The 12,358-nt window shown below is 40.2% G+C and overlaps 1 protein-coding gene across 3 annotated transcripts in view; it reads right to left on the bottom strand.

The window, feature by feature from the left end:
• Positions 1–10,496, bottom strand: part of LOC143294813 (protein HtrL-like) — a 33,704-nt gene extending 23,208 nt beyond the window's left edge. For 2 of the 3 annotated variants that reach the window (XR_013056935.1, XM_076606309.1), the window contains exon 1: positions 6,155–6,259. Coding sequence is in view for 1 of the 3 variants with exons in the window: in XM_076606309.1 (XP_076462424.1) it covers positions 6,155–6,160 (6 nt within the window). In the remaining 2 variants the exon portion in view is untranslated. Of the gene's footprint in view, positions 1–6,154; positions 6,260–10,400 lie in introns of those variants that run through there. The other variant, XM_076606310.1, reaches the window with a different exon arrangement.
• Positions 10,497–12,358: the final 1,862 nt, after the last annotated feature.

Raw genomic sequence — 12,358 nt, 5'->3', positions numbered from 1 at the left:
AAAGCTTTATAATAAAATACACTGAGAACACATTTTAACGATTATTTTTTTTTTTATTTTTTTTTTTTTTTAGTGTATCACAAGTGAGTCATGAAGGCCTTGCCTCTCTTGTTTTAAATATGAAGAAGCAAACAAACACACATTGCTTCAAAATGAATCAACACAGACTTCAACAGTTTCTGCAAACAGAAACAAACAACAAAAAGTCTACAGCCACAGGTGACTTCACAGGTCTACACATTCCAAATGCCTGTAGAAGAAGCATACATCATAGCAGGCAATGAAGGTAATCATCACCAATGTCCTGAGCTTACGAAAACGAAAAGGTTCAAGCATCCGCTTATCTTCATTAGTTTTCATGCAGTCATCACCTCCCCCCTACCCAATCAATCCTCCTGCTTTTGCCCAAACCCTCCCTCCACCTGCATTTCTTATAAATAAAAACAACAACAACAAACTAATAACTAAATCTTATGGGAAGATAAATCAAAGCGTTTTCACATCCAACTTCCACACACATGCATAACTCCGAAACAGAGGGATCGAAGTATACAAGCTTCAGCTGATATGTGAAAGAACAACACAGATCAGTCACTGCATGACTTTTCTCTTATAGTTAAAAAAAAAAAAATAAGAAAATGTAACTTAAAGTCAAAATCCAGACTCTGAAATCATTAAGAAAAAAAAAAGTGGAATAGTTTGTCTCAAAAATAAAAATTCACACAAATCCCACATAAAATATTCATCACGATCAAATGAAATGAAACTCACCCTTTTCCAATATACATGTATATCACCAATAGACAAACAACCAAACTCAGAAACTGGGCGAACTTGTACCACATATATATATATATATATATATATATATATATGAACTCAACAATCACTGCATTCCACTTCTGACACAGGGGGCCACACGCCACGAAAGATAAACTCACACACACACACACACACACACCACTGCTGCGTCTCTTTTCAACTGCACACTGTGCAATGCAAACAGTTGATAAGTGACAGAAGATGAGTCAGTTACGGAAAAAAATGAGAATGTGTGTGTGTGTGTGTGTGTGCGCGCACGCGTGGTGTGTGTGTATGTGCGTGTGCATGTGCGTGTGTGGTGTATGTGTATGTGCGTGTGTAAGAGAAACAGAGTGAGAGACAGAGAGAGCCAGAGACAAAGAGAGGCAGTCATAGACAGAGGTTGTATGTGTGAGGGAGAAGCAGATATATATATGTATATATATATATATGTATATATATATATATATATATATATATATATAGAGAGAGAGAGAGAGAGAGAGAGAGAGAGAGAGAAACATCTGCTGTGATGGTGATAAATGTACAGGCAAACACACATCTCAAAACACACACACACTCACCAACACCCCCTCCCCCCACACACTCTGCCTTCTCTTTGATTGAGGCACTAGCAACAGATGACGATGATGTCTGTTCGAAACAGAAAGAATTCAAGTCATATTCACATTTTCTTGGTATCTGGATAACTCCCCAGCCCCTTCACTCCCCTCAACAACACTTTGAGAAGTGGTCTTTTTCTTACAACATGTGACCTGGTCATACATATAAAGGGAAAACGAACTATCACTGAAAAAACACTGGAAAGGTTTGCTGACAGCGTGACTCAAATGCCAACGCATAGACATGCATATTTGCATGCACAGAAAAGTGTGTGTGTGTGTTTGCAAATTACAATTTCTCTGCTATTTGCTGACAGCAGCTTGTGATTTTGCTTTTCTCTTCTTTTCTTCTTTTTTTAAGTCTTCCTTGGAACCGCAAACACAAGTCTTATGACATTTACTATTCCTGTAAAAGATATTCTTTATCTGCTTTCCCCATTTTTCAATGGTGTTCTCTGACCTGTACAATGTACAGCATTTGATTCCCCTGTACATATGTCAATGGTGTTCTCTGACCTGTACAATGTACAGCATTTGATTCCTCTGTACATATTCAGGTAAGTTCTACATTCCAGTTTATTTAGTGTGCTTGCTTTTATCATCAAACAACTCTGATCTTTTACAACTCATCACAGTTCACCAGCCCTTGGTCAGTACTGAGCAAATAAAGCCAAAACTGAATCAATACCTATCGCTTTATTTCAGTCTGTCAAAGACTATTCATTTGTAAAGTTTGTCTTTACATTCAACTTTACATTCCCACCCATTTTAGCATGACAGACAAATGGTCTACAGTGCTACACCACACCCTAAAACAAGCTTGTTCCTTGATTATCTTTTCTTCCCTTTCTGCCCATTTAGTTAATCTTCTATTTAAAATATGAGTGTATACTTTACTAATTATACTTGTGAGTGCTACTCCTCTATAATCACCAGGATTGTCGGAATCTCCCTTTTTATGTGTCATAACAGATTTTGCCCACTCTGCAGGAAAAGACCCATTTTCAAATAATCTGTTGAATAAAACAACCAGAAAATCAATCACAACTGAGCTGGCATGAGTTAGCATTTCATTGACTGTCTTATCTGGTCCTGCACTTTTACCCACCCTTAGATCCTTTATACTTGCAATGACCTCTTCTCTACATACTTGACTGTCAAAGAGAGGCTCTGGCTCTGAATAGTTTCTTTTCTTCTGCAACATTTTCCTCCCGAGCCAGATTTTCAAAACAATTAAAGACAGTAAAAAAAAAATTTTTTTAAAAATTGTACCATTGCTGCAAACTAATTTCTGTGTATACAAAAGCTTTTCTGTTTACTGACCTAACTGTTGACCAGAATGATTTTGGGTCTTTGACAGAATCTTTTAGCTTTTGTAACTTTTTTCTCTTCTTATTCATGTTTCTTTGATCTTCTTAAAGTGATATAATCTGTCCTTGCCTTCATATAATTTTCTCTTGTGTTCATTTTGATTTAGTTTTAAAAAAAAAGAAAAAAAAAAAGTTCTACATCTTTGAAATCTTTTTAAGAAGTGTTTTGACAACCTCTTTCTTCTGTTTACAATAATTATCAAACCAGCTGTTACTGCTTCTTTCCTTTCCCTGCTACATGAACCATGCATGCTGCAGCCCCATATAATTCACCAACAAAAATGTCTATACACTTATGAATATCACGCTCTAATAACTGGTACGCTCATTTTTATACAGATGCAGCCAAGCACTCAGCAGATGTCCGCTTCACTGCACAAGCTGAATGCTGAACGATAGCAGATGATTTTTCACAGCTCACCTGCTGGTCTTCTTCTTCTTCTTCTTCTGCGTTCACTCGTATGCACACGAGTAGGCTTTTACGTGTATGACCGTTTTTACCCCGCCATGTAGGCAGCCATACTCCGTTTTCGGGGGTGTGCATGCTGGGTATGATCTTGTTTCCATAACCCACCGAACGCTGACATGGATTACAGGATCTTTAACGTGCGTATTTGACTTCTGCTTGCATATACACACGAAGGGGGTTCAGGCACTAGCAGGTCTGCACATATGTTGACCTGGGAGATCGGAAAAATCTCCACCCTTTACCCACCAGGCGCCGTCACCGTGATTCGAACCCGGGACCCTCAGATTGACAGTCCAACGCTTTAACCACTCGGCTATTGCGCCCGTCGCTGGTCTTCAATTACTCACACATAATGCAAGATATCAGTTGGATTGCAAATGAAAGCTCATTCTAAACAAATGCTCTAAACATTTATCAAACCAAGTATATGTATCATTCACTGCCAGATTGTCTGGTGTGCTTACAGTTACACACGCACACTTAAATCAGAAACATACTTAATTTTAATCATTCGTCAGTGTAAAGATTTCAACTGAGGCTAATTATGTTCACATCATTTTGTCTTTTCATCACATATAATGCTACAGTTTACAATTCTATATGTGACTGCTTGTTGGCAACTAAAGCCACACTATTATAGTGTTTGGATGAGAATAGATCAGGAACTAACAAGATACAAAGCCAAATTTCTCTTGTCCACACTTTTTTTTTTTTTTTGCTGCCCCATCATCTGCACCGTTTCAGTGGCATTACTCCCACGCCGCTCATTTAGATTCCCCCGTACACGGCCACACCCGGGTTCGTCCGTCGCAGTTCCAGCGTCGGCAGTCCACAGTGAACTATCGATGTTAGGTCGCCTGGAGGCCACACACCAGAGGAGACCCTGCACTGCTGCTGAGTCACTTCGGTGGTGTTCAGTGGTTCCTGTTCTGTTTTAACGTACTTAGGACACCACCTACTAAGCCCCCTACTAACGACAATAATGGCTTAGTCACGGAGCCAGACTGAGTGAGCGTCTCTCCCAGAGTGGAGACCGCCACCACGTCCCTCAAACAACAGCCCCCAATGAACATGCCGACACTGACGACATTGACAGGACTCACCCCAAGCACGGAAGTGGAGGGGCATCGAAACTGAGGTCACCATGAGAGCAGGGCATGAAAGGCCACAGACTCTGAGACTATTTTGTTTTTATATTGATGACGATGAAGGAGGAGGAGGATGACGATGATGATGACGATATTGCTATGGAGGTCCATTTTGGTTTGGGACTGCGTGACAAGGCTGTACTCTACGCTTCCTGTCATAATGATATCCCGGCGTTAACCAGGCCCGAGAGATACAGACACTTGCAGTGTTGGTCAGGTAATTAGAGCAACACACCCAAAGACGCATCCTTGAAGTGGATGACACTCGACTGTGTGGTCCCAGTCTCCCCATTTAAGCCCACAGCACACTCAACTCTGGATAGGAGCCGGCCACGGGCCGAAAAACCCACCTCCGCTGGGATTCGAACCCGCGTCCTCCCAGCCGTCAGTCCGCGACACTAACCACTTCACACGGCGGCTGGTTCTTGAAAGAGACATTTACCCTAAATGACAAAATGTCGGTATCAATCCTTGTGGTTTCAACTACCAAAACAAAACTCAATGAGCCAACATTGCAATCTCCCAATCACATTTCAAACACCACACAAATGTTTTGGAAATCCTAGGGTGCAGTTGGATACAGTTCACAAAGGAAATAAATCGGAAGCAACTCGAGCTGAATACATAGCAAAACAACCCTAAACACAACCTTATCAATTATCCCAACATAAATATCTAGAAATAAAAGAATACTGGATTTAAAAGATTTCCGTTAAAACAATCCCAAAAATACAACCAAATGTCACAAGTTACGACACTAACACCACGAGGACAAACTAACTATACAACTCCCCCCTCACCTGTTTTTCGACCAATCTGACGTAAATCGGTTCAGAAATCGTTTAGAAATCTATCACTGAACACCCGACATCAAACACAAATTATTCTAATATTCAGCCCAACAGGCTTGATTTGTTTGTGGCCATAGAGTGCTGGCCAAGCAATTTGTGTGACTCACATAAACAGGTCAAGCATGTGATCGCTGTTCACTTTTTACCTGAGCCTCCTTGTGGCTATGGGCTGCTATGAGCTCTCTCTCTCATTGTGTAGCCCAAAAGGATAGCATCGCACATCATCGCTGCACTCTTTTCATCTTCTCCCTTAATAATAAAACAACAGAAAAACCCTTTTTGTTACTGGCCTCAACATGCCCCTGGCCTGTGTGAGTGGCTTTCTATCCTTTCACTCTTTTTATCCTAATTAAGTAATTCTTTTGTAACCCCTTTATAATATACCACTCGGTACACGGTTACATATGTGTGCATTCTCCTCTGATCAAACTATTCTTTCTTCACTCTGTTGTGTTGATGTGTATATTTTCTTTTTACCAAAGTTATTTTCCCATTCCATTTCAACAGATAAGTGCCAGGAGTTTAAACAATCTCTAATATCACAATTCTTGAACAAATCATCAAAAACAATAATCAATCACACTGCAACCTTGGGTAGACACATATATGCAAGCTCACCATCAGAGAAAGAGAGAGAGAGAGAGAGAGGGGGGGGGGGGGGAAGGGGTGTGGACAGAATATACAGTTTCAAATTATGGGGAAAAGAATCCTTGTGAAAAAAAGCTATGGTGAGTGATGACATTCTATCATAAAGTGTCATCACTCAGTACACAGATTTGATTGACTATATATGGTCCCTGGTCCAACATAGCATCCTGTATCATACAAACTGCTTTCCAGTCCAAGTCCACTACCACTGCCAAGTAAATGGAAAACATTCTTAGAATCTTACAATCATGAGTTTCAGTTTCAGTTCCAGTAGCACAAGGAGGCGTCACTGCGTTCGGACAAATCCATATACGCTACACCACATCTGCCAAGCAGATGCCTCACCAGCAGCGTAACCCAACGCGCTTAGTCAGGCCTTGAGAAAAAAAAAAAATATATATATATATATAGATAAGCTTATATAAATAAATAAATAATAATTATGATATAAAAAAAAGGTAGTAGTAATGAAAATGATAATAAAATAATAATAATAAATAAATAAATAAGACAACAATGATGATAAATAAGCAAATAAATGTAAAACATGAAGACACACATTCACACATACACCCACACATGCATAACAGATATGCACCAAACACGCAGTTTCACAGATATGAAAGCACAGTCAAATACATATAAACATACATGAGCTCCAACACACACACACACAACCACACACATTACCCTGCACCTCCTCTACCCCCCTCCTCCACACACTCATTTCTAGTCTATGTATCGCAGCTTCCACGGCACACACACACATACACATACACACACACACACAAACACGCACACACACACACACACACAGATGAACGCTTACTTGTACAAGCACACACACACACGCCCATATCTCTCACCCCCAACCCCACACACATATATACAAAGATATATATATATATATAATATATACGTTCCAATATCCTGTTGCTCCCACAGTGTAGACATGCATACACTCACATACCTCATCCTCTACCCCACCTCCTCCCTGCATCCCCACCTCCCCCTCACACACACACACACACACATGCACAGAACTCTCCTGACACTTGTGTACACTTACACTCTCACGCATGCACAAATGTACTAAAAAACACAGACCCACACATACACACACATACACACACGCACAGAGGCTGCCACTGACTGGCCGCAAGAGGGATGGGAAAAGATCTCTGATGCCAAGAACGTGGCGTCTAGTGTGTTGCTCAATCTATTGGATTTGGAAAAGCCCACAGAGACTCTGTTCCGTTTTGAAGAAATTTGCGCAATTTTGGTTTGGAAATGATGCCGATATTTGATTTGCAAAGCATCGTGCTCTACCTTTCATGTTAGACTTACGGCCGTTCCCTCTCTCTGCTTTTATTTCTTTGAGGCGATCGATGGTGTGATGGCCTTGTACCTGTTCTTTTTGATATTCTTTGACTTTTCTGAGGATTTCCGATTTTCCTAGATGTAGGCCGCTCGTTGGTGTTGCGTTACCAGCAAGTCTGTCAGCTCGCTCATTTCCCTTAACTCCTGCATGTCCCGGGCAGTATGACCATGTGAGTTTTTTAATCTGAAAGTTGCGCATTGCCTTATGCCACTCTGGGCTTCCCATTCCGTTTTCAATTTTCTGTATGAGGTTCATTGAGTCGGTTAGAATCATGACATGTTGGTTTCCGGGCGTATGGATGGACGATAGCCACTGGAGGGCATGTGTCACAGCTTCAACTTCTATCGTTAGGCTGGAGGTTGAGACTTTGTAGGCAGCATTCTCTTCCCTAACTGTTTTTCCATTTTGTTTTGCAGTGAATCCCCAACCGGATTGATCTTTGGTGACTGTGTATATGATGATGTCTTCTTTACTGTTTTCTTCTAAGAGTAGCTTCACTTCCGCATCAGTTTTGCCCTCTGGCCATTCCCGACAATGTCTTCCTTGAGTGGGTGAAATGGCTGTGTTGAATAGATGGTTGAGGTTTTCGGGGTTTTTCTCCCATTCTTTTGTTTCTTTCAGGTCTTGTAGTCGGCATACTAGCTGGATTGTGTCTTCTGCTTGCCCCATCCATGATCTTCCTCGTCCTAGACGGCTGCCTTTTGGTTCTTTGACTGTGTCATGCAGTGGGTTTTGAGGGTTTCCTAATGCTTTGAAGTAGGTCTTGACCTGTTCTAACTTGTTTCTGGCCTGCACTGAAGGAAGGTCAAGCAGGTATCGCATGGTTTCTGTAGGCGTGTCTTTTGTTGTTCCAAGGATCAGCCTCATAGCTTCATTTTGAACTCTTTGAGACGGTGTTGTTAGCCCAAGTCCGTAGTCGATCACACTGAGGATGAGTGATTGGTACAGCAGGAAGAGGTGGCGTTGTTCAATACCTTTGGTTGCCATTGCCTTGCTGAAAGGCCCTTTTTGCATTTGAGAACAGTATTTTCCGTATGTTTTCTGAAGGTCAGCATCCTGTCGAAGTGTATTCCTAGGTAGCGTATGCCTTCAGTTTTCTCGATCTGAATCCCATCGAATGACACAGAAGGTGGTGATTTGCTCGCGGTTCTGTTGTTGAGGGTGCACAGCAATGATTGGGCTTTCGCTGGATTGATGGAAGATCCTGTGTCTTTGCACCATTGAGCAATATTGTTTAGTTGTTTCTGGACGGCTTTAGTTCTTTCCTGAGCATCTTTCGAAGTTTTGAAGACCAGGCCATCATCCGCAAGAGTAAGCACCCGAGCTATTCCATTGTTGTTTAATCTGCAAGGCCCTTCGTGTAGACATTGTAGAGGACAGGAGAGAGCGGAGACCCTTGTGGCAGTCCCATGGATAGTTTAGAAGGTGCAGACATCTAATCCCCAAGGCATAGGACGACGGTTCTTTCCTGAAGCGCTGCTGCTATCCATCTTGTCAGTGTCAAACTTACTCCATACCTTAGCAGCAGCTCCATGAGGTGTGCAAACTGGATTTTATTGTAGGCATCTTCAAGGTCGATTGCTACTGCCAGTGTTTCTTCTTTCCTTTGAAATCCTTCATACACCTCATATGCAAAAGCAGCTGCATTTTCCCATGTGCACTTGCCTGTTCTGTAACCACCTTGATTTGAAGGGAGAATGTGCCGGTGTTCAAGATCCCTTGCAAGTTTCCTGGCTATCATGCGTTCCATGAGCTTTCCAGCAATGTTTTGCATGGTTAGGATCCGGTATGTAATACTAATATTGTAATTTGAATTTTTGTCTGTACATTAAAAAAACAACAACTTAGACTCATTTTATTTGTCATGACACTCTTCATAGTTCAAAGGAATTATGGATACAAAAAATAAATACAATTAAATAAAGACAATAAATTGTGGTATATACATGTTTATATACAAGTTTCTTAAATATCTTATAAATAAGTTACACCAGTTCAAACAACAAACTGAAGTACTTTGTTATGAATGCTAACAAACTGCTCTTAAGAGAGAGAGAGAGAGAGAGAGAGAGAGAGAGAGAGAGAGAGAGAGAGAGAGAATTGTAGTGTGTATTAATAGCTGTAATAAGACACAATCTCATTACAAAATGCATGTACTGATTTAGGCCTACAACTGTGAATTTATCACATTCTACAGATCTGTTTAATATGTCATGTCTATTTTCCTTCTTTCTTTTTGATTTTTTAAAACTTTTCTCCCTTTCAGTTAATTTTTTTCTTGTCTTATGTAGTATCGTGTTCAATAACTTATAAATCAATATAAAGATTTGTGGTTTAATATTTGTGTTTACTGACTGGAAAAATTTATCAAGATATACAGCTAATGCAGTCTATTATCAAGATATACAGCTAATGCAGTCTGTTATCAAGATATACAGCTAATGCAGTTTATCTTCACCACTCACTGCTTAGTTACCATAAGCAAGCTCAAAGGAAGGTTATAGGTCTGCAATACATCAATCATTTGCCAGGCTATTGGTGCACAGTTAAAAATTATACTCTGGTGTTTTGTGTGTGTGTGTGTGTGTGTGTGTGTGTGTGTGTGTGTGTGTGTCCGTGCGTGCGTGCGTGTGTGTGTGTGTGTTGAATCTACACGGTTCACACACTGAATCACGCACACACCCCAGTTCATGCAGTGACAACGTTAGCGTGAGAAAAAAAAATGGATGAACTGGGGAAAATGATTGATGTGCAGACATAAAACAGGGCGTTGGAAGGGCAATGGATGCAAACTCGCTCTGGTCACTGGCAAAAGCACACACAAGACTGGATATTTTTATCGTCTAACATTGAAAGACTGGCCTTCTTCTGGTAGCTCATTTACTGTCTGAGAATATCAACACGTTTTTTTTTGTTTTTTTTTAAAGCAATCATGATAATCTTTAAGGAATTCGTCTGATTTTGGACCCAGCGGCTGTCTCCAAACAGTGCGCCCCACCTTCCATGCTTCAAAAGTAAACAATATCACGTGTTTACTACTCGTTTATTTCGGGAAGCTATTTGAACATGAATCAGTTAAACCATGAAATACAATGACAACAGCCATTACCTTCAAATCCGGTGAGTAATTGGCAAAAAACTAACGCATGATAAAATGACGTCAAGGAGTACGTCTGCTTTCCATGCCTCCAACCTCTCATCGTCTCTTGCACTGGGGACTGCGGAGTGACTTCCCTTGAGTAATCACCAAGTGGGTGGGGGTGGAGGGGAGGACGGGGGTACTTCGTGAAGTCATTCGTTTCCAAATGACCAAATGAGTGTCAGTGGTGCGGTGCAAATTTACGCAAACTGCCGGTAACATACTGGAATGTGGAAATGAGGTATGCCCCACCCCCCAACCCAACCCCACCTGAGAAAACATAAACGTGCAGAGCTGATTCAGAAGAGCACATTATTCGGAATGGGTTGTATTTGTTTATTTCTAAAATTTATGTAATCATTAATGATCATTATCATTATTGTTATTCAAATTGTCATTTACATCATTATTTGTTTTCCTATGTTATATTTATTGATTTATATATTAAGTGTATTTCATTTCATCTTTATATTTATTTGTTTATTTGTATATCTAATTGTTCACAAATATTACCATTATTGTTATTCAAATTATCATTCACATCATCATTTTGTTTTTTCTATATCATATCATATTTGATTATTCATAACATTTTGTTGTATCTTATTTTCATTTCTGTTTTGTTTTAATCATCACTTTAATGTATTTATTAATTCAATTACTTATCCATTTATCTATTTATTCACTTGTTTATTTATGTATCTTATTTCATTCCATTTCATTTTATTTCTCCTCAAGGCCTGACTAAGTGTGTAAGGTTATGCTGCTGGTCAGGCATCAGCTTAGCAGATGTGATGCAGTGTATATGGATTTTTTTCCAAACACAGTGACGCCTCCTTCACTAATTGAACTGAACTGAACTGTGGGGTTGCTTTGAATGAGTGGGTTGACTGCACTGTAGGAAGAGAAGCACAACAATTTGAAGGACTGTGAGGTGACCAAGTGTTCAAACATCTGTCTGTGGACCGAGAGAATCTGAACATACAGGATCGAATCCCACACTTTTCTAGAGTTTCTTCCCCTCCAATAGACCTCGAATGGTGGTAATTTTTTTTAGAATCAGACAGTATATTGAGGTCCCATGTGTGGCATGCACTTAGCGCATGTAAAAGAACCAATGGCATCAAGAGAGTTGTCCCTGGCAAAATTTGTAGAAAACTCTAACACACACACACACACACACACACACACACACACGTGTGTGTGTGTGTGTGTGTGTGTGTGTGCGCGCGCACGCGTGCGTGTGAGCTTATATCACAGATTGACATAAGTTTACAGTTGGGTCAACAGCAAAGTGAGAGCTGTATTATCAGTGGTTTCTCTATTGCAACGGGAAATCATTTACAGCTTAATCTTTTGTGAAGGACTATATCACTCTCAAACAAGGAGGCAAAATTGCACTGGCTCTTAGAAATGCAGCCTAGGAGGCTAGTTGGCCTTTGGGAACCATCCCCAACACCAGCTGTCCTAAAACCCTCTTGGCTCAGAGAGTGGGGATGTAACTTGGGCAAGACACTCTCCACAATAATCAAATTCTAGCTCAGATAGTCAGGACAGCAGTTACCTCCTCTGCTGTTCTGATGGTCATAGTCGAACACAACTGGCTATCATATATATGTGTGCTTTTTTAAAAATTGTTTTTATTCACTCGTTCCATTTGTCTTTCTTGTCAGTCTTATAAATATCCATTATTGTCATCAAATAATGTATCTTACATTCAGTTTAACTTTCAGTTTCATCCTTAAACAGCTGTTACACTTTCGGCTACCTTAATACACCAGTTCTGTCTTCATTCTGATCAAAACATTATTAAAAAAAAAAAAAGAAGTTTTGTTTTGTTTTGTTGCCCTATCATCTGCACCATTACTGTTGTATTACTTCCATGCCACTCATTTCGAACCCCCCATACTAAGCCATACTTAGATTCA

This window comes from Babylonia areolata, chromosome 20 (assembly GCF_041734735.1).
Source record: "Babylonia areolata isolate BAREFJ2019XMU chromosome 20, ASM4173473v1, whole genome shotgun sequence".
NCBI lineage: Eukaryota > Metazoa > Mollusca > Gastropoda > Neogastropoda > Buccinidae > Babylonia > Babylonia areolata.
Note: the sequence above shows the minus strand (reverse complement) of the source record. Positions and strands in the feature narration are given on the sequence as shown.